The following is a 22,292-nucleotide window of genomic DNA, read 5'->3' as shown; positions in this document are numbered from 1 at the left end:
GGAGCTTTGAAATTGGAGCAGGGTTTGTTCTGGTGAAAAGCTCTCTCTACCTCAGTTGGTCTGAAATGTAGAACGGCAACCTCTTTGACCGAAGTGTCTTCTCTCTTACAGCAAAGAAAAGGTGGTCCCACAAGGTTAACACTGCCATCCAAGTCCACAGTAAGTTAATCTCGTTAATAGAAAAACAAGCTTTGTCTTTCCATATTGAACACTTTAAGTCTTTAAACACTTGATAAATGTTTACCACGTAGCACAGTGGTTTTGGTCGGTCAAGAGGGGAGCCCTTCCACTCGCTCTGTCAACATGACTGGAGTTTACACAAGCAAGGGCACATTTCTGCTCTTGGGTCTGCACGCCAGTTTCCAACCCCAGTGCAAGCAGCAGGCTGTCAGATCTACACTGGTGCACAGATTTGGAATGCACAGTTGAATCTGAACATAGATTCAGGGACCAGATTTTGCATTAAAAAAAGCAGACTTGACAATCTGCAGTTCTAGATCTTACACACTGATGTCTGAAAGAGACCCGTTACTGTTGCAGATAAGAGCATTGGAAACCCAGAGTAAATTCACTGAAAAGGGTAGCAGGTCTGAGCACCGTTTGCTGTGAAATCTGCATTAAGTTAAACGGCCCATCTTCACCATGAGTTTTGAAACTGAAGCCTTGGTGTCTCATAAGGATACACAAGGAAAGAAAATTTGAGGTCTACTGTCTGGATGCATTTTTCCCAGGGTGTGTGAAGCAATGCTGCCACAAGAGCTCAGCTGCTTGCCAACAAACAGAAACTTCTCTGTGTGGTTCTCTGTTACTGTAAACAAGTGGTAGAATTGTGCAACCCTTGCTGGTTAGCAGTATCAGTGACACCACTGCAGATGATTGCAGGCTGAGGAGTTGATAATCTTGCTTATCAATCTGGTTTGTGTTTGCTTTCAGGATGCAGACCTGGCCCGCTTGCTAAGCTCGGGATCTTTTGGAAATTTGGAAAATCTCAGCCTGGCCTTTACCAATGTAACAAGTGCTTGTGCCGAGCACCTCATTAAACTGCCTTCACTCAAGCAGCTGAACCTGTGGTCAACTCAGGTAAGTGCTTTGCAGACTGAAACTCAGAGCAGGAACCCATGCTGACTAATTCTGAAATTTCATGTTACGTCAGCATGAGAAGAATGTGTGAAAAGGCTTGCATAGAATGAGCTTGTCTGCATGCTATTTTTACAGGGCCTTTCTATGGTCTGGCTCATCTTGGGAACTGATTTTCTTTTTTAATTTTAATTTAAGAAGGATGGCATTTATCTTGGGTTGGAAGTTCCAGTTAGGCATTGTTGATGCTGTGTACTTTACAGTACATGTGCCACTGTTCATCTGAGAAGAGCTTATGCTTTCACCCATTTAGGACAAAAAAAAAGACACTGTGCTGCTTAACTGGTCAAGCGAAACACACAGTCTATGCAGTGTATGTAGGTGGTGAATTGCTCTGAGTGCTCATCAACCAGAATTTCTTTAAAAACAGCAGCAAAATAAACTAAAATAATGAATACGTATAAGGAAACTATAATGAGAGTGCAGTTATTTTGTAAGCAAAATGAGACCAACTTAACTGAATAAATCATTCAGCAGTTAATTGAAAGAGCTTTTAAAGTAAATTTTTTCTTCTACGTTTTCCTGCTGTTTTTGGTCTCTGAGGTTCTCCACTAAGAGTTTTTTCCCTATTTTCTGTTAGCACCTATTCGTAGCGCTCACTAAAAATATGTTAGTTCCCAGCACAACCACAAGAAGCAGGACTTTTTTTCACTAAAATGTCATGTAAATATCTTGTCTTGTTTTTTTCCCAACTATTTTTGTATCCCAGAAATTTTCCTCTTTTTGTTTGGGTAGTAAGAAGTAGATATAAGATAGTCTGAAAACTAGCAAGCAGATTCTATCTCCTCTGGGTTTGTCCTAACAGTGTAACTTCTGGATCTGAAAACTTGGATGCTTTTCGATCAAAATCAATTTATTTTCACTAGACAAAGAGACTGCTTTTTGTATGATTAAAAAAAAAAAGAGAGAGAAAAGTTTAGATTCCATTTTATTTTGTGATATCCTGGTTTCCATTAATCCAGAATTTAGAAACAGCAGAAATGAAGTGGGTCAATAGAACAATTACCAATCAATAGTACATTGTTCTTGCGACCAAAATAGCTAATTAATACCACTTGCATTGTGTACTTTTTGTGATGTGGTTGGGAGCTGGCTGAGACTGCCATAGCCATCTTGCATAGCCTGGGTGGGAGCCCTCAAACACAGTGCAGACTTCAAAGGCGCTGTTCTCATTAACTGGTGGCCTGTGGATAAGCACTGGGTAGCTAGTAAGGAGACCTGTACTCAAACCCACAAAATGATTTACAACCTGCAAGCCCTGTCCTAAACGTGCGCTGTTTGCACAGCGCTGTTTGTGCACTTTCGTGAACGCAGCTTTGCTTGCCCCCACAGTTCGGGGATGCGGGGCTGCGGCTTCTGTCGGAACACCTCACGATGCTGCAAGTGCTCAACCTGTGCGAGACGCCCGTCACGGACGCCGGGCTGCTGGCGCTTAGTTGTAAGTGACCAACTCGAGCTATGGAGGGAAACGGTGTGGGTTTGGAGGAATTCACGTGATTCACACAGAAGTTTTCGTTCTTGGCTACCACAGTGACGTAGGACAGGCCATAGTTGTGCTGAGATTTAAACCGTCCTCCTCCTTGCCTGCTTGAGTCTGGCTCGAGTCTGGCTGCGGGCAGGGGAAGCAGGACTGCCACCTGAGCCTGCAGTAATGCTTCAAGTGTTCATTTTTTTTATTTATGTTTTGTCCCAGACTGTACTCTCACTCTTGCCTCTAACTGTACTGGTGTCATTTGTCTCAATCTCACATCGTGACCCATCACCCTGGGACTTCCCAGCCTTTTTCACACTCCCTGCTCTGCGCAGGAGCCTGTGCTTGTGGTGATGGAGGGGAAGATTGCAGAGCCACATAGCAGCTTTTTAGTGAGATAAGCAACTGTGTGCAGCAGGTTCCATATTTTCTGGCGTGTCTTGCTCCTTCTTTTTGGGGAGGTTAAACGCTGGCCATTCTCATCTGGTTTAATATCAGAGCTAAGTAGGGCAAGGCAGAGCAGGGCTGTGTAAGCAGCATTCAGGATTCCCCTCTGCACTGAGCGCTGCATGACGTGCCGCAATGAGACTCTTCCCTATGTCCAACAGTGTATTATAAACCTCGCCTGTTGGGTTTAAAGGAGTCCTTTAACAGGCTTGATCTTACACAGACATGCCAGACAGACCAGTAGTTACAGCTCCTCTTAGGAAACTATTCTGCTAAGTGCTGGAGCCCAAAATGGAAATAGGTCAGGGGGAGAAGGGCTGCTGGTTCAGCGTGCCCCCTGCATACAACAAGCAAAGCACTGAGAACAAGCACTGCTCAGAATAATGTGCAGGAAACTGATTATGAGAAGTTGCCTGAACTCCTTTGAAGTCAGTGGACTTAAGCATATGCTTAATGGCCCTTCCTAAATAGGGACTTTTTCCTGGATGAGGGCCCAAACAGCTGTTTATGCATTTGTAGCTCTATATTTTACACTATTCAGCTTTTTCCTGAGACTGCTGCACATAGTCATGTCTCGTTTATGCTTTGGCCTACTATAAGCCTGATGTTTCAAGAAAATGCAGCATGATCCTAAATATGTGTGTGTGTTTTCTCTTCTAGCCATGAAGAGCCTGTGTAGTTTAAATATGAACAGCACCAAACTTTCAGCAGATACCTACGAAGATCTCAAGGTACTCCTGAGTTACACCTGCTAAAGATGATAAAACTAGCTGGCCTTAAGAGGGTTTGCAGATTTAGCAAATGCGTGGTAGTGCCCAGTGCAGAGAGTACTGGCCCTGTGGAGTGGGTAACATGACAGTCACCTGAAGTGATGTGGATTATTTTGGGAGGATAATGGCTGAAGCAGCTTTCTGAGGTTGTTGGCTTTGATGGACTCAGGAAGTGTTTGGTCTGTTGAGTGGATGAGCATGAGGTGGAATCAGAAATGAAGTCAAGTCCTTTTTTGCCAGAGCTATCAGCAGTGAAGGTTTCATGAATAGGAGCATAGTGGTTGCTACCCGTGAGGACGCACAAACAGGGAAAATCTAGAGCACACCTCCAAAGCCATGTCTTGTACTGTTAGCAGGACCAAACGTGATGTGGATGAACAGCATTACAGAGCTTTGGTTCACAATGCAAAGGGAGAATTAAGGGCGTTGAGAAAGGTGCAAGTTTATCTTGACACCTCTTGGACTAGAACTGTGCTTTAAACAGAAACACCTGCACAAATGCCCAGTTCCCTTGAGCTTGATATGTAAGATGCCTGGTGTTGCCATTTGTACTGTGAATTTATAGCCACTTCAGCAAAATGGTAAAGAATGAGAGCGGAGCTGTGGGAGGGGAATGGCCCCAGGTGGTTTCAGACAAAGGCTGACTGAGATGTGTTGGCTTGTGCGATTTCACATGGACTTTTTCTTCACTCTGGTGTTGCGTGAGTCACATCTCCCCCCAGAGTCTTACCTTATAAACCTAAGTGCTCAAGATGAAACTCCACATTATGTTGTCGTGTGTTGAAACCTTAGATTGTGCCAGGTTTACTCAAAAAGGTCACAACCTTGGGTTGAGTTTCAAACTCGTGGCAAGTCCTGAAACTGCTCTGCTTTCAAAATTCACTGCAAATGTATATCTTCAGTTCTGGCTGTGGAGCCAGGGCTCCCCCCCAGGGACTCAGTTGCAATGCTGCTAGCACAGATTTTTCAAGATCAAGTTTTCAAAACTTGTGTCACAATTGTATATGCAAAGAAGTCGTCCTTGGAATTAACAGCTGGCTTGCAGATGGGTTCACACAATGGAGCTTGTATCAGGCCCCAGGCATTCACAGACAATCAAGGTCAATGCTGCATTTGGCCCAGGGCTCTGAAATCGAGTCTATTGAAAGGATCCTCCAGTCCTAGGCCTGCTTCTGAGCCCTTTTGCCACTAACCTGAGGCTGAAGCTCACGTTTTCCAAACCGGTTCCCTCTGCTCTGGTGTTGCACGAACGGTCCTCAGCAGCAACACAAGAGAGTGACTTACCAGGGCAGACAGCAGAACTGGCGACAAGCGAAGTCGTGTTGATTGCACAGGATTAAAAAAGCTGAGAAAGCAGGCACACGTCACATTTTCCCTTCTCACCTCTTTCATCAAGATGAATCGTAGTGGCCATTTTTTAGAGCAGCGTGTACGTTCAAAGGGAGGGGAGTAGTTTCTCACCCTGGGGCGCGTGGTTATAGGTCTGTTGAGAACAGCTCAGCCTTCAAAGAATTTATTTTTGATACAAATCTCCCCTTCTTCTCCCCTCAGTCTGCAGGAGCATTCGGGGCACAAGGCAGTGATGCCATTTCCTCCTCACTCCTGCTCCCGCCCCACTAAACACGCTTGCACACACACAGACACCCACATATGTACCAGGCGGGCTGAACCAGACAATAAATAAACACCCACTACTGAAGTCATTATTGCCTAACTGAAAAATTATTTGCTGGCAGTGTCTGTAGGATTATGACTAGCTCTTATCAAAATATGCGCGCACATAAATCAAGGAGTGAGGTAATAACGACTCCTAGAAACTTTCAACTTCTCAATTATGCCCTAGCCTAATTAAATGTGTTCGGGTTTGGAGAATTAGCTGTACGATTATGGTCAGAGAGTGTGGAAATGGGACCGACAAGTAGGAAGAGAGCAAAAAGTTGATTACCACCTGCCTCGCGCAAGGTAATTTGGGAACAATGAGTCCAAATGCATTGGAGCTGTGGAATTGAGGCCACAAAGACACCAGAAGTTGCTAGCACTCTCTAAACTTGTTTAATAAATGGAGGGAGAAATCAGGCAGTGCCATAGCATGGAAGCTGCTGCAGTTTGAGTCCGCTGCTGTCACGACTGCAGTTTGACAAACACATTTTGATAAGCGTTTGTAGAAAAAATAAAGACTGGGATCTGATCACAGTTGCTGTCGGTTGTAACAGAGCCTAAGTCCTGAAAGCACGTAATTAATTCTTTTTTCTCCTTCCCCACGCAGGCTAAACTGCCCAACCTGAAAGAAGTGGATGTTCGCTACACCGAAGCGTGGTGAACTCTCCCTGCCTCCAACTCTCTCTTTTGCTTCTGACAGGAAGGAAAAGAGTTTTAAAACAAACAAAGAAAAACAAATCGGAAAAAAATAACTTTTGGCTAATATCTGTAGAGCAGTGAGTGCTGGGACTTGGTGGTAGGAGTCGTGGTATGAGGTGGAGGAATTGTGTGTGTCAGGGGACAGGGAAGGCCTGGACCTGGCCGAATTCTTGCAGCTTTGTGATTTCGGAATCAACATAATTTAAATTGAAAAGGAGAGAATTTAAAAAAAAAAAAAGAGGAAAAAAGAGGACTTTGTAGCAGCAAGAGGAATATAAAGAGGAAAAAAAACACCTTTGTGGATTTTATTTGCCTTTGTGTTTTATGCCGTGTGGAGAAAAAAAAATATTCATTTGTCATTATTTACCTGGGTTTCCTTGGCTGGCACAGTCCGAACTCCTCTTTGACCAGTTTTGCTCCAGAAAATCAAACTTACAAAAATCTCAAGAGAAGAAAACCAAAAGCGGTCTGATTTTCACCCCCCCTCACCCTGTGTCCTCTCAGTTGTTATGCAAAGTAATTTTGTTGTACATAAGATTTACATAATGCACCTATTTAAGAAAATGGTTCACAAATAACAGGTCTGGGACCTGTCTTTTATTTATGAATTGTTAATTCTTTTACCCTTTTTTGCGTATAGTACTGTATAAACTAGTTTGCTGTCTTGTTGTTATTATTATTTTTTTTAAAGGAAATGTCCTCGAAGAATTGCCTTTTAGTAATGCAGACTGTATTATACTCCCTCTGTCACCACATTCATCGCTTGTCTTTTTGATTTCAAAATGCCTCAAATGTTATTAAATAGGAAGGAAAATATCTATCATAGGTATGGTTGTTGGGGGAGGGGTTGCAGAGATTAATAAAAATGAGATTTCCTTCCGAAGTCTGGAAAACTTTCTTTAAGTCTTTTAAACCACATCAGATTTAAACATGGATGATAGGGAAAATTTGTCACTTATTTTGCCAATGGGGTAATAACAAAACTCTGTCAATTTCACAAATTGCCTCTGTTGTTTTCTGTTTACGTCCGATATTTCAAAAAGTGAAAAAAAAGCTCTCCCTCCATTTTGTGCGTAAGCTTTTTTTTTTTCCCCTTTTTTTTTGTTTTGCCTTTTCCTCTTCTCCACCCTTCCCTCCCTCCCCCTACCTGTTCTGTGCACGCATTGTTCTGCATGTTCCTCTGGGGAGGCTGCAAACATAGCCTCGTTGCTGATCTGATAGCTCTGACCTGTCTGTAAATGTGACTGCTACGTTTTTTCAAATTTTCTTCCACAATTGCTTAGAAGATGATTTTTTTAAAATTGTGGTTTCTTTTATAACTATGCTGTTGACTTTTGTTTTTTCATAATGAGCCTTCATTGTACAGAGCTGCTTATTTAAAAAGAAAAAAACAAAAACAAGTTTTTCCTCAGTTTTAACACCTTTATTTTATTCTTCAGCACCTCAAGGTTTCACATACAGCCAATGTAATTTTTTATATATAAATATATATATATTTAATCTTATTCAATGGAAGCCAAGCTTTTTTTGTTTTTGTTTTTAAACTTTGTTGCTATGTAGACAACCCCTACCCAAATCATGTTCTTTTTTTCTTTTTTCTTTTTTTCTTTTTTTAAATAAATAAAATGGAAATTGAGTCTTAACTCATGTAGTGTGCCAGGTTTTTTTTTTCCCCTTCAAATCCCAAACTGTATGCAGATACAGTATGGGAAGAAAGAAGAAAAAAAAAATAAAAAGGAAGAAAAATTATGCCAACATTTTCCTTAGCACTGTTGCTTTTACCAATGGTTTACTACTACTGTTCTGTAGCCGTGTACAAAGAGATGTGAAATAATTTCAGGCAAAAATAAACTGTAAGTGACTATCTTTTAGCTGCGTGCTTTGTGCTTTCTTTGAAGGAAACTTTCACTGGCCCGGTGAGTTGGGGATGCTGTGGGAGGCAGAGCCGGAGCTGGAGGATGACGGCTTACCCAAGGACGGTGTCGTAGGGAGCCACTTGTGCTCGTTGCTGCCCTAACATAGGCAGTACTGGAGAGGTTGGGGCATTTCCAGACTGCAGAGGGGTTTCTGTGTGTTGAGGTGCTTTGCAGGGCAGCGTCCCAGTGGGGTGCTGCACTTGTGATTTGCCCTCTGTCCGTGATAAAGCACTCCGGTGTGTGGGCTGGGTGACGGCACAAAATCCAATCAGGCCCCACTTAGAACAGCTGCTGGCACTGGTTTCAAGAGCCACTTTCATTCATTGCCTATGTTACCTGGTCCATATTCTATATTCTCCTATTTCTGTCCATATTTCTGTCCTATTCCACAAAACAGACCTTAGGACATGGAGAAACAAGCATTTTGGAGTGTGTTCCCAGCCAAGGTAAGAAGTGCCTGAAGGATGGCCCTTAATAAAGAGCATAAGCTGTGACTTCAGCTTTTCCCTCTGAAATAATGCAGCGCCATGGTGAAGCTGTCGGTCTGTTTGAGTGCTTTTCCCCCTGGGTACTTATTGCCACATGTGGGTTGTCCTCCGCAGCAGGACGAGCAGTCCTGACAACACAGGGACCTTAGAAAGCTTTTCTGGACCCTGAATAGCCAGAAATATCCCAGTGATGCTGGAGGAAGAACTGAGACATTGCCCAAAGGAGGAGAGCATTGGCTGTGGTGAGACGAAAATGTTGCTGCAGGCAATACTTGGACGTGGGTTCCTGCTGCCAGCCATAACGTGCTGCTCACCAGGGCTCTGCCTTCTGGGGGATCAACTACAGCACTCTCCTAAATGGAGAGAGTAATTGGGATTTCTGTGAATAGGCTCCTTAGGGGAATGACCCCTCTTTAAAAATAAATAAATAAATAAATGTTGGGTTGTGTTACATCTCTGTTTTTCTGAGAAAAAGGATTGGAGCTAGCTAGCAGATGATCGATGATCGATCTGCTGTTAAAATGATGCATGTGGTCTGTCTCGCTTTGCAGTAGGCATCTCTGTGCCCAGCCAGGTGCCTTTGGCATCCAGCCAGCACCAATTACTGAGCGACGTCATTAGAAATTTCTAATGATTGCATTGGAAAAGGGGTTCTCGTATCGGTTACAAAATGGGAGGGTTAGATGCGGTGTAATAGGAGATGCTATATCTGAGCTTGCACTCAGAAAGGTTTTTCTGAGTTTTTTTCTAGCAGAGCACTTGGGTTCGTAGGGTGCCCTGGCAGTTCCTCCTGGATAATGATGCTTTTCTGTCTTCCTTTCTGCTGTAGCTTGTTGATAATACGAGCCATTAACAAGCTGCCCAATTTCATTTGGGAGGTTTTCATACGGCAGCTCATCTTCCCAGGGACCGCGAATAGCAGGGGTTTGGCTTTCAACCCAAACTAGTGTGGTGGCTTTGAAGCAAGTCCAAAGAGCACAAAGCAGCAGCACTACCTTGTTCCAGGGGCAATTTTCTCACGTTCTCATTAAAAACCTGCAGTTGTACTACCTTCCTGTTGCTTCCCCTGCTGCTCACAGCTACGTGTGGAGTTCTGGAAGACCAAACACAGAGCTGAATCTCACAGAGCACCGGTTACTTCCAGTTTCCCAACTGGGTGTGTACTAGATCGCTACTCAGAGGCCTAAAATCCTGATAATTCATCGCAGATTTGCTTGAGGGAAGTGTAGGCAGCCTGACAGCTGGTGATTTGAAGAGCTGCCTCATCTATTTTTACCAGGTAAGAGCTTGGTGTGTCACGTTCGTGTGGTCCTTTTACAAAAGGGCAATTCTAGGCCATCTCCAGACCCTGAGGGCCTGAGGCTCTTGGCCTAGTGCTGGCTGTGGGACCTCGTGGGCAGATGTGGTAGATGGTGGCACCAGAGTGGGTGTGGAGCATCTGGGGTGCCCTCAGGGCAGATTCCTGTGGTCTGTGGGCATCCTGATCTGAGGGCGGCTGCGTGTCCCCAGAGCCCACCGGGCTTTGAGTAGGCCTTCACCCCGCACTGGGGGCACTGGGCACAGAAAGTCTCTCTGCTATTCTTCGTCCCACATGTTTTCCAAAGTGCATCAAGCCTCCTCAGGTTGAGGTAGAAGTCCTCTTGGAAATTTAGTGTGAAGGTGTTGAAGTGAGCAGGAAAACCCTTGTTGGCAGATCTGTGTGGGGCCTGAGCTCTTTGCTAGAAATCCCTAAATGCAGTAAGGGTATAATAAGGGTATGGAATGGTAACGGTGAGATTAAAAGGCCAGTGCAGAGGCCAGCTCGGCCTGTGACTGCTGTCTACTGAGCAACAGCCAGAGCCGGGCCTGTTTATCTGTGGGATTGCTGCTCCCCGATGGCCGGGAGCATGAGTAAACCCGTGTCTTGTACACAAGGATTTCTAATCTGGAAAAGAGCTCCTTGAAACTTTCTATACATCTCAAAGCAATTAGGCCATAGAGCTACTACCGTTCTCACGCTAAAGGCAATGCTGACCTCTCCCAGCCTCTGTGAAGCCAGCCAGATGTATCCATTAGAACGGATCAGTCAACTCCATGGCTCTCTTGAATTTTTAATGCTTTTTGCCAACTAAATATAGTACAAGCTTCAAAATACTTGTTTTAAGTGGATGTTAACATCCATTTTTTTTTTTTCCATTCTCTTTTCTATTGACTGGGGAATATCATAAGTAAATATTTGAGATGAGCCATTTTTATTCAAAACAGATCTTGGAATATCCTTTTTGCCAGTAATATTAAAAATGTGGGTGTTTTTCCTACTAGCTTCGTACCTGATTTTGTTTTTTAGGTGATCTCACTTTAATGCTTTTCACCTGCCAGGTGGAACAAATACTGTAATGTATCTGTACTTATAAAATAGGCCCTATCAGATATTAAATATATATGTACACAAATCTCACCGTGACCCAGTGGTCATGAAAGAACTCTGTCAATATAGCACTGCCAATGTAAATATGTGTCCTTCTTCTACGAATCTTTGCAAAGATAAAACAAAGGTCTGTATATCAGAATATAGCTCATAGCTCCTTTTCACTTCATTACTAGCATTGACTTGGTCTGAACACCTAAATTGATGAGTTTGCTTCACAGATCTAGCAGTTGATATAGTAACCAGCTTCTTGGTAATTCTTGTTCCAGCTGGGCTATAATATCAAAGCATTAATCCTTTAATTGTAACACAGAATACATTTTGAAGTTGAATTGTTGACTGTAGATAAATGTTAAAATCTTAGCAGTCTCTCCCACCCAAAAGCTCCCATTCTTACATATGCTTTTACTATAAAACCAATATTTTTGTATTAAAGTATGTGAAGTTCTTGCGGGGAGGGGGACAGCAAAGAAAAGTTTGCTTTGAATGAGGGGTTGATTTTCTCGCTTTAATAGAAGTGTCGCTAGCATCCTTGGTATGCAGTATATCATATTTAAAATACAAAAACCTTGGCTTTGGGATAGTTTTATTTCCATGTTTTACCAATTATGATGACATTAAGGATAACTAATGTTACTGACTCATTTGCCAGGTGCTTTGAGACCTTGGAGCTAGGTTTTGTTATTTATTGCTGCACTAAGAGTCAGCGTTGCACTGTTTTGTGAACCTTGGAGGCTGTATGAACACATTTATCAGGAATGCTTTGAATTTGGGATTAAGCATCATAATACTAGAAAGCTGCAAGTTCCAGTTCATTGTTGTTTACTTACAAGAGAGAAGAAACATTGCAAAACAAGTCCACTTACTGGGATTTCATGTGGTTCTCTGATCTCCCACGCGGTGCTTTCTCCATCCTCACTGGATGGGACAGACAGTGCTGGGGCTGGCCGAATATCCCCAAGCCCACACACCCGGAGCTGTGCAAGGCAATGACAACTGGGCAGAGCACAGCAGAGCTGTGCCTGGATGGCAATGAGTGCCAGCACTGTGGAAAATTGCTTTCTTATGGATTTTGAGGGGTATAAACCCTCTGATGTTTAACCAGGGGGTGGGGTGTCTGCTAGGTAGTGGTAATGGAGCAGACCTGCTATCTCTCTGGTGGCCTGCTGTTGTGATGTCTGGTAAAAGCATCGGCACTTGCTGGCCTTGTCCCCGTGTGGGGACCATCCCGCCACTGTCCCTGCACTGGTGGCAGGGTCCCCAGCACCCCAAGATGTTGCGTGGTGGGACCGGGGGCTGGCGGGGTTCCTGCGGCATCGCCCCCACGCACTGGCTGCACCCTCAGCTCCTCCTGAAATAAATAAATAAAAAGCCCCAAAACGGGAAGAGGAAAAAAAAAAAAAAAAAGGAAAAAAAGTTGCACTTGAGGTTAGCGCTGCTCTCCACCGCAAAGCCGATGACATCAATGTTGCCATGGTGACAAAATCTTCACTTAGGTATGGTGAGCGCCCTGAGCTTGCGGCTGCCAAGGAAACCCGCCCGAGCGCCAGGCAGCCCCGCGCTTCAGCACGCGGCCTGTGGCCTTCCTCCACCTCCTCCTCCTCCTCCCTGTCCTCCTCTTGGCCAGGCACCCTCTGCGCTGCCCCGTGCTCCCCAGCCTCCTGCCAGCACCCTGTCCTCGTGGAAGTTACTTGGGAAAATCTTCCATCATTTGTCCCTGCCGCTGTCCCGGCAGCTCTGGGGCTTCCCGAGGATGAGGAGCGATCGCTGCCACCAGCAGATGAGTGGGGACACAGCAGGTCCACACCTGGCCATCACCAGGATTCACGTCCTGTCCACTTTGAGTGGCGATGGACTCCAAGGTCTTCAAGGAGGCTCAGAGCTGCTGGCCTCCGCCCGCTCATGAGTGAAGCTGCTTCGTTTTGGGGGGTTGTTGTTTTTCTAGCGCTGGGCTCACATGCTGTGGGAAGCCTGCCCCCACCCGCACCTTTTTTTCCCCTTTTTGTCAGTGGAAGTGAGAAACTTCCTAAAGCTTGGTTATTGCCTCGTAATGCACTGCTTGCAGCCAAGAGCAGTCATTAGTCACCAGAGTGAACCCACGGGCTGAAGAGAAGTGGCTGAAGCGAGGAGAGGGGTTTGGCTCTGCACAAAGCCTCGACGCCAGCTCAGTCCTCAGCTGAAGCCCTGCTGTGGCCTGGGCAGTGCTCCCCCTGCTCCCAGGGGCTTTGCCAAACCTGTCCCCAAAGACCAATCCAGCACCAAAGGTGGTTGTTCGGAGGGTGCTGATGGGGCCCGTCCCGCTGTGCCTTCACCCCCAGTGAACAAGTGTAACCCAGAGCCCACCAAGGCTATGGAGGAGGTTCTTTTTTAGTGTCTTTTAAGGCAGGTCCAAGTGGATATTAAGCATTCAGGGATTTTTGTTTGTTTTTGTTTTTTAAGTGGATTTTAAGCACAGGCTTAAAAGCTCAGATGATTTCCCAGGGCAAAAGATGCCCCCGCATCGCTTCCAACGCGGCAGGAGGCAGCCCCGCACGACCCCGATGGAAAAGCTCCGTTTGCCTGGCGACACAGCGAGGTGCTCCTCTGGCTTTTGTTTTAGTAGATGGGGTTCTGGACCTCGGACAAGCTGTTGTTATTTCAGAGAAGAAAAAAAAAAAAAAGACAGATCAGTTCTTTTTCTTTTTTTTTTTTTCTTTTCTTTTTTCTTTTTCTTTTTTTTTTTTTTTTCTTCTCTCAAAGAGCAACATCTGCTGGCATGTGAGAAACTGCTGGCTTTCAGGCTGCAGGGTCTGCAATTAATCAGGCTCCGAGCCGCGCTGCTGCCGACAGCGCAGCCGAATTGAGCCGGGGGGTTGAGAGGGAAGGAAAGGAAAAGCTCGGCACAGCAAGCCCAACTGGGTGAGATCCTGCATGGCACGGGGAGGTAAACCCAACTGTGGGCTCACAGAATGAATGACAAGGGTGAACATCAGCTTAAAGCCAGCTTTATTTTTTGGTGGAAGAAGGACACGATTTACTCAGAGGCAGATCCAGGATAAGCCAACCCTCTGCTAGAAATCCAAAATGTGTTTTAGAAGAAATATTCAACAGTTTTGCAGTGAAATTGTTCACTTTTCTTGTATAGCTGTGATAGGAACTAGGGGGATTAACAGACAGCAAATCTCTGGAGAAAACAAAGATTTTTTTTTAGGCTTGAATTTTTTTTAGACTAATTATTGATATCCTTTCAAAATAATTATGAATTTTACACAGGACCAGATCTCCACTGCACGGTTTCTGGTCACAAGAGATGAGTGTAGCCAAGGGGAAGTGACTCATGGCTGCCTGTGGTTGAAATTAATGAGATTTTTATCTGGAAATATTCCTGTTAGTGCCTTTTCTTTGTAGTCCGAGTCAGGACAATAGCATGGAAATCATCTTTGAGGAAAACGGTGACCTCACTGCGATCGCTGCAGTAACTGGAGGCTCAGCGGCGATAAGCACCGGAACAGCTGAGTTATGGATTTTGAGGCCAGAAAACCCCATTCTGAACAGCCAGGCTGGCACGCTGCAGAAAGCAGCTTGGTTTTGCTCTCTGATTCCTGCAACAACCCCACAAGTGGTATTTAGCAGGGAGGGAGAAAGGAGAACACGAGGAGAAAGGAAATCAGCCGGGGGAAGTTGGGATGGGACATTGTGCACATGGACTTATTTACTGCAGATGGGAAAGCGCTAACTGCAGGCCTGCCTGGCAAAGCAAACTGCTCCAAAACCAAAAGCCCTTCCTTGTCGTGCATCACCTTCTCTGCAAGGACGAGGTCTTGCAGGACAGCCTGTTTTAAACAGAAGTGGAGGAGAAATCCTTCCCCTGCCTGTGCTGGGGGCTGCCACCTTCCCGGAGAGAAACAGCAGAGAACGTGCAGGCAGAAACCACATCTTTCTGGGCTGCTTCAGCTCCCAGCCAGCTTATTGATCTGGAGGAAACGTCGGTGTTTCGGGAGCTTCCCAAAAAGGCACGGGGAGGCTGCGCGGCGCCCGTGCGTCACCGGGGCTGTTTTTATCCATGGATTTTCCGGCGTGTTGAGCAGCGCCGGGTCGCCCAGGAGGGACCCTGGCAGAATCTCCCCGCTGCGTGACTCATCCTCGCGCGTCGGGGGAGCGCGGGCTGGCTCCGGCACGCTGCACTTTTCAACTCTGATTCATGCCACCCCAGGAGAGTAAATAAGGCAACGCCGCACACGGCTCAGCTGCAAAGGTGTCAGGGCAAATGACACCACCAGCGAATAGTGTCACCTATAATGTTCCCAGCAATTTCCTAAATAGGGCAAAATGCCTCGCTGCACCTCTGCCAGGAATCCCGTCACAGCTTAGGATACCTGCAGTCCTGCATGTGCCAGGAGGGCTTTGCTGAACCGAAGGTGCTGGCCTGATCTCACTGAGCTTAGGAGCCCGTTTGCTAAAGCCTGAGGATGTTTATTAGCAGTCTGGATTTGTCACTTCTCAGGCTCTATCTGCAGATCGCTTTGGAAGGGTGATTCAAAAAGTGAAGAGCCTCGTTTCTCTGGATGTCTCCCAAAAGCAGGGTAACCCAGGTCACTGCTGCAGAAGGCGTTACTTGATATTGATGTCTCTAGCACTGTAAAGACAAAAATCGGGAGCAGATTTTTTTAACAGGATCTAAACTAATTACATCTCTAAAATCGGTTGTTTGGGGAAAAACTCTTCAGCTGTCATCACTGGTACCTGAACGCTGGTGAGTCATCAAATTACATCCTTGGGTCTGGAAATGGATAGCTGGATAACTAGATGCCTAGTTGCCTGCTCAGCCAGTGAAGCAATTCAGCTAAAAAACCTCACGTATGGGTCAGATGATATCTTTGCTCCAATTTTACCCCAGTCCTGGCTCGCACCTTTGACCAAGGAAGCCTGAAGGAAGCCAAGGAAGTCTCCTTGTGCTTCCAGACAGCTTCTGCCCTGGGTTAGCTCCTGTAGTGCCCATGCGCACAAGGCCCTGCAAACCCGGTGGTACAGCAGGAACAGCACTGCAGAAAACATGGAAAGGGGGAAGCCCTAAACGTCTCCTGGTAGCAGGGTGTGAATTTGTGCCCTTTGCTTAGGCTGATCTGTCGTTAAGGAGACCATGTAGATATCTGTCTATTCCTGGAGCAAATCAGCATTACAGGTGACTTCTGATTGCTGGTTGCTAATGAGAGAGCAAATTGTATTCAGGTTAGCCAAACAGAGGGGCAAAAGTTAGTGAATAAGGACTAAATGAGCTGGGTGCCTAATTGTCAGTGAATGTCAGTTCCTCTGGTCCTTTGCTCCCTTGGGCTTCAATCCCAGCCTTGTTCTCCAACCTGCAAGAGAGAAATATCCAGGGCAGCATAATTAGCGCATGCTCTTCCACATCTTATATGCTGTAATGTTGTCTTTCTTTCAAAATAAAACAAGAAAGACCCCCCCCCCCATGTGATTACATGTTCTGTTCTTCCCTTCAAGCTTGTCAACATGAAGCACAGAGATTGCCTAATCCATTTTTGTTATTTAATTACGTGACTGCGGCGCGCTGCTCTGGCTTCTGTCCATGCCCCGTCACAATTGGCACTGCATTCCTTCCCGGAGCCCAGGGACTCCAAAAACCTGTGGGGAAGCAAAGTGCCTCCCCACATCCCTGTCAGGTGCCGCCAGGGATTTGTGATTGCTGGAGTTAAGGAAGCGACTTGAACCCCAGAGCTGGCGGTGTGGGGAGCAGAGGGACTCAGCAGAGCCCTTGGAGAGGAAGCAGGTAGAGGTAGAGGCTTTCAGCGTCCATACCAGCCCCTGTGTGTCTGCCGGCCAGGTGAACGAGCTGGGATTTGCATGCTGGTGTCCCCCTTGTGCTCCCAGCCAGGGAGAGCCGGGGCGGTGGGGCTGGGTGCCCTTGTGGGTGCTGGCAGCTCCTCACAGAGCCTCACACACGTTCCCCAGTGGCTGGCAAATGCCTGCTGCTGCTGGGTGATAGCGGCAGCCTGTGTTTAGGGGCAGAAATCAGCCACTTGGATCAAAATAGAAATCCTTCTGCTAAATGCTGTTCAGGGAATTGGCAGAGTGGGAAGGGCAAAGCAGCCAGCTGCATGGCTCAGTGGCGTGGATGAGTTAGCTGCGGTGATGTTGTATCACAGGTGAACTTACCATCTCAGCGTTAAGCCATGCTGTCTGCATTCCTGGTCTCTAAATCACTGAGTTATTTAGTTATTCTGTTATTCTGCTCCCTCACAGAGCCCGTGCCCTCTGTCATTGACGGTTTCCTTGTGTGTGGCCATCAGCAGTGCAACTGTGAGATGCCGGCAAGTAAATGAGAACAAGGAGAACTCGGTCCCCACTGGGTTAAACCATGAGGCACAGAGTGCTTTTCCTCCTCTCCTTTCCAAGGAAACAGGCTGCCATCAGGATGGTGAACGCACGTAAAAACAAGGTCTGCACGAGGTTGGTGTGAGTGCTGGGGATGGTCATTAGCAGGGGGATGGAGGAGTCACGGGGGCCTAGAAAGAGCCCCTTGGATCAATGGCTTCACACAAATACTTTGTCCTTTACAGTTTTCCTCAGCCATTAGGCGAACGCAGTGGAGGCACAGAGTGTTGTATTTTTCACTGACTCAGCCCCACTGCCTGTGTCTAAGTAGCTTTGCCTTTGGACTTAGCGTGGGCCTTGTGGGGCTCCTGCTGTGGTGCTGACTTCTTCCAGCAGCAGGGCCACAACTCTCCCATGGGAGAGCTCTAAAAGGAAGGGATTTCAGCTGGAATTTGGTGCTCATGTTTCTTAGGCTTTGGGCATCCCCTCCTAAATTTGTGGGGTGGTGAATGATGGAGATCCTCTTTTCCTCTGCTTTCATTTCATTTCGTTTGTTTTGTTTGGGCCTTGTCACAGCATTTCTTGGGCCTAGGCCCAGCCCAGCACTTAGCAGCAGTAGCACAGGAATTGATTTCAGCAGAAGTAGACAATTCCCTAAATTATTAATGTTAATAGTGGACTAACCACAGGGCACAGGCAAAAATACACAGAAGGAAGAGCTGAAGGCAATCAAGAGGATGGCAGCTGGGACCATCGGGGTGATGAGAGCTGGGCCTGGCAAAAAGTGAGACGTCCGAGTTGACCGGGACCGAGACAGCACAAGCCAAGAAGGGTGCACGCCTTGGAGATGCTCCTGAATGATATGGTTTTCCACAGGTACAGGTGCTGTTATGTATTGGGTTTTATAACAAGCTTTTCACATGCAGTGACTACACTGCCGAAGATGAGCTCGATGCATATCCCACAGGCCTGCTGGGGGGGTGGGATGCTTCTGTGGTGTCCCCGGTGCCCACAAGGCTGCCCAGGCCACACAAAGCTGCGCAGCTCGTTGCAGCCTGCCTAGCATGTCCTAATTGTGTTTCTCAGAAGCCCTCACTGTTTTCAGCTGATTTGCTTTGACATCAGCAGCCGGCAAGAAGTTCTCTGTGTCGGGGTGTGTGGGAGTGCTATGTGACACCTTAATCATGCTAAACAGGAACACACATTCAGATTTCCTCGGTGTTTCAAAGAAATGTGATTTCCTTTGTGCTGCAAAGAACGAGTTGACTTGATTGCGACTCACTGTGGAGATGGGCTGTGTTGCGTGTGAATTAGGGTGCAAGGATCTAATTCTGGGAGAAAAAGGGAGATAAAAGATCCTTGACTTTCTAGCTGCAACCATTGGGGTCAATTTTCTTGCTGCTATCTGGGGGTCGTTTTGATGATGGCTGTTTAACTGGGTTGGCCAATGTATTGAGAAATGAGATATTGTGCAAAAAAACAACACAAAACCAAACCTGTATGGAGTCAAAGTATAAGCAAATATCATACCATATCCCAGCTTCTGAAACAGTTGTTAGTCATTTAGTGCAGGCATTAGAAACTCATTAAAAGTCCAAAAGAGTGGTTAACTCGTTAACTTATTTCTCTTCCACGTACGGGTGATGACCATTCAAAACTCAAGCAGCGGTGGCTCAGTACAGATTTAGCTGAGCATTGCCTGGCCCAGATGAGATGAAATAAAGGCAGAGAAGATTCGCGAGAGCCCTGCCAGCGCAGAGCGGTGTGTGACGTATGGTGGGGCTGTATAGCTCGTGTGATTTGTGACACGCAGCCAGGCTGTTGGAAAAGCTGAATTTGCCGGTGTGCTCATCCTGCTGACAGTCTCATTCGCTCAGCCTTGCTCACACAGAGGCACATGACTGCTTGGATCGTCAGCATGAAAATGCCTTTCATTTTTTTGTGATTTGTGAGATAAAGTTAAAAACTCTGCATTTGGTAAAGTACTGTGCATAATAATAACAAAAGCTGTTTGACCTGATCAAATAATTTGAATGATTACGCTTGATTCAGACAATGGCTGTGTTCCTGCTAGCTGTGCCCAAAACATCCTTCTGAAATGTGGTATTGTCCAGCAATCACTGCCATGGGTCAGTACCGTGTTCCACAGGGTTCATTGGCCATGTGATAGTCATTGCTGCAGTCCCTGCCCAGCCGTTTTAGTTTTCAGCATGGAATTAACAACTGCCTAGCCCTATTCACGCAGTGTGCAAGAAGTAGGTCAGTGGAGCCAGCAGGAAGGAGTTCAGCCCTCTCTACCAGTCCCTTACCGGAGCGGCTGCTTCAAAATAGCACCAGCCACGTTCCCCTTCCCGGCGTGACGTGACGGTGCCTTTTCCTTTCTAAGGAGACTGCTCTGGGACAGGGAATGTCCCCTTCCAAATGGGCTTTCTGTCACCTGCTGCTACTGCTGCCTTATTTAAGCTCTCCAAGTTGCGTGCCTGGCTGCTGGCCTGTGTGGCAGGAGGTAGACCTGTGATGGCACATTTCTGTGCAGTTGCTAAACGCAAAGTGCTCGCGCTCCATCAGATAAAATGCATCTCCTTGCATCTTGGTATGGATCAAAGAGCAGTGCTGGTGTCAGGTCAGGGTCCATCGCTGCCCTGCCAGGCAGAGCAAGGCATACATTTGTCAGAGCTTGGGGACTGATGTCGTTTCAGAGCGGTGGTTAAGCATTCACATGAAATTACCTGCGTAAAAAAAAATACAGTGCAGGGAGTGTTAGCTAAGCTCCGCTTAGATCACTGCAGATGTGTTATTTTGGGAGAGTATTCATACTGTGCACTCCTTATTCAGACAAACCGGCAATTGACGTAATTTTTTCCATAATGTTGCTTTTATTTGAAATCATATCTATACATCTTGTACAAATCAAACTAATAATAAGCATTTCCATGACAGATTCTACTTATGGATTAATTTTGGAATTTAGTTTATAGACATGATTTGACTTCAGTGGGATTTGCGTCCATAAAAGGACTGCCACAACAGGGGACAAATGCGAGAAAGTGGATTTTTGTCTATAATTCACCATATTTGTTTGTGGAACCCTTAACAATGTTCTAATCTTCCATCTGAAAACTGCCTTGTCACCTTTTGATTTACAGCTTTTTCCTTTGCCTTTACTCTGCACTACTTCGTTGGTATTTCTTACAAGGCAGGTATTGTCAAATCTCTTTCTTCAAACATATAATAACCACCTTTTGTAGTGAACAGGCGTATAAGTTACTCAGCTTATATGACAGAACAGAAAATAAAGAGTTGAGAATCTGGCAGAGATGCCAAAGAGTGATGTTATTATAACCTTACTGTGAAAGATTTGCCAACAGAAAGTTACATATCGGTGAGGTAACCAACGGCAATATTTGCAGGAGAAGGCTTTATTACACCAAATATTAAAAAACATCATTGTATGGTGTATTTACAGACAAATCACACCTCTCTTATCAAGATGTTCAACAGCCATCCCTATGCATAACAGACAGGATTTATAGCTTAAATAGACCACAGGCATGGAAGGACATCATAGGGTTTATGCTTGTCAGTACTCCAGCCTGATTGTTGAGACCTTCTTGGGAATTTTCCCATGTTGCTTGTTTTTAAGTGGAAAATGTTGTTCCTGCGACATTGAAATCTTGCAGTTTCTCGGTTTTCCTTTAAGAAAATTACACCAGGATTAGAGTAGCTGTTTCAAGGCGGAGTGGTCCAAACGAAACCAAATCACAGTACTTGTCTTTGACCAGTTTAAAACATCAGCCCATGCTTGCCTGTGCTGCCATCAGATGTATGGGCTTTATGTTCGGGCGCTTTGTCCCACCAGTTTCTGCAGCACGCTTCGCCTCCCAAGCCACTTGCGGTCATCTTCTGGCTGGAGCAACGCAACCCACGATGTCCCCAGCAGACACAGGGGACCTTTGGCAATGTAGCTTGGGCATGGAGGTAAAAGGAGGCCTTGTAGGAAGAGCTGAAGGCTTCATTTTTAGGGGAAAAAAAGATTACAGAGTCAAGAGGCAGCTCAGAGAAGAGTACATGTAGCTGCCTCTTCACGTTGGGGTTATCCACTCAGTCGAGTGCGGTCAAACAGAGCCCTCTGAAGCCTCGGGAGGAAGTGCTTTTCCCAAGGACAAGGCGGCGAGCACGGCACAGGCCCTGACACAGCAAAGCAGGGCGTTATCTCCGCAGCTCCGCGCTGGGTGCCTGAGTGCACCCCGAGCAGCCCCGTTACCTAGCGATGTGCGGGAGCGGGTGGCCCTTCCCGAACACCCCCTCCAGCACGCGGTCGATAATGAGCGACGTTATCATCAGCGCTTTCTGCTTGGTTTGCTGGCGCTTGTCAGCAGGCAGCTGACCTTGGATGGAGGCTTAGCATCAGCCTGGCTGAAGTTGGGGGGGGGGGGGGGCGCGAGGGGAGCTAAAAGCTCTGGGTGCTCACCAGGAGCGGCTAGCACCTGGTGCGCTGCTCCACCTCCTGGCAGCTGCTCAGCTCTGCAAGGGAAGAGTTATGGCAGGGGTTTGGCCTAACGGGGTGCTGAGCGACACCATTTCCTTCGTAAAATCGTCGCCGAACGCCACCGAGTCGGACAGGCTTGACGGAGGCTGGAAAGCCGGGGTCGGGTGCAGCCAAATCCTAGTGCCGAGCTCTTTACACATGGTGTGGCAGCTGCCTGGGGGATTTGGCTGCGCTGCGTCGCTGCCCTGCGTCACTGCGTTGCATCGCTGCCCTGCAACGCTGCCCTCCGGTGCCCTACAGTGCAGGCAGGGTGAGCAGCACTGCCCAAGAGAAAGCCTCCCCAATGCCTCCAGCTAGTGTTTTCTGCTTCCGCGCATTAATGAACATTTATTTATCACATTTGGGCAGACTGAAAATCTGCACTTCCGCAAAGAAAGGGAAACTTGCTGCTAAAACCCACCTAGTTGCGGGGTGGAGACAGGGTGAGAGGGCAAGCAGCG

General features: G+C 46.5%; 1 protein-coding gene and 1 long non-coding RNA gene across 3 annotated transcripts in view; both read left to right on the top strand.

Moving 5' to 3' along the window:
- LOC121076938 (c-Maf inducing protein) overlaps nt 1–6,436 on the top strand; it is a 127,307-nt gene extending 120,871 nt beyond the window's left edge. Inside the window, exons 17-21 of the mRNA XM_040571593.1 lie at nt 112–159; nt 934–1,080; nt 2,470–2,575; nt 3,716–3,786; nt 6,092–6,436. Of these exons, the coding sequence (XP_040427527.1) occupies nt 112–159; nt 934–1,080; nt 2,470–2,575; nt 3,716–3,786; nt 6,092–6,145 (426 nt within the window). The 3' untranslated portion in view covers nt 6,146–6,436. The remainder of the gene's footprint in view (nt 1–111; nt 160–933; nt 1,081–2,469; nt 2,576–3,715; nt 3,787–6,091) is intronic.
- A 7,100-nt stretch (nt 6,437–13,536) lies between these two features.
- On the top strand, nt 13,537–21,860 carry LOC121076948. 2 transcript variants are annotated; one of them, XR_005823820.1, is made up of 4 exons: nt 13,537–13,547; nt 13,864–16,812; nt 17,232–17,427; nt 17,993–21,858. It is a non-coding gene; the product is annotated as an uncharacterized LOC121076948 (long non-coding RNA). The 2 variants fall into 2 exon arrangements; XR_005823821.1 differs by lacking the exon at nt 13,537–13,547 and having other exon boundaries at nt 15,609–15,726; nt 16,473–16,812; nt 17,993–21,860.
- Nucleotides 21,861–22,292: the final 432 nt, after the last annotated feature.

The sequence above is a fragment of the Cygnus olor genome, chromosome 12 (assembly GCF_009769625.2).
Source record: "Cygnus olor isolate bCygOlo1 chromosome 12, bCygOlo1.pri.v2, whole genome shotgun sequence".
NCBI classification, from domain to species: domain Eukaryota; kingdom Metazoa; phylum Chordata; class Aves; order Anseriformes; family Anatidae; genus Cygnus; species Cygnus olor.
This window is presented reverse-complemented; position numbering and strand designations above follow the sequence as displayed.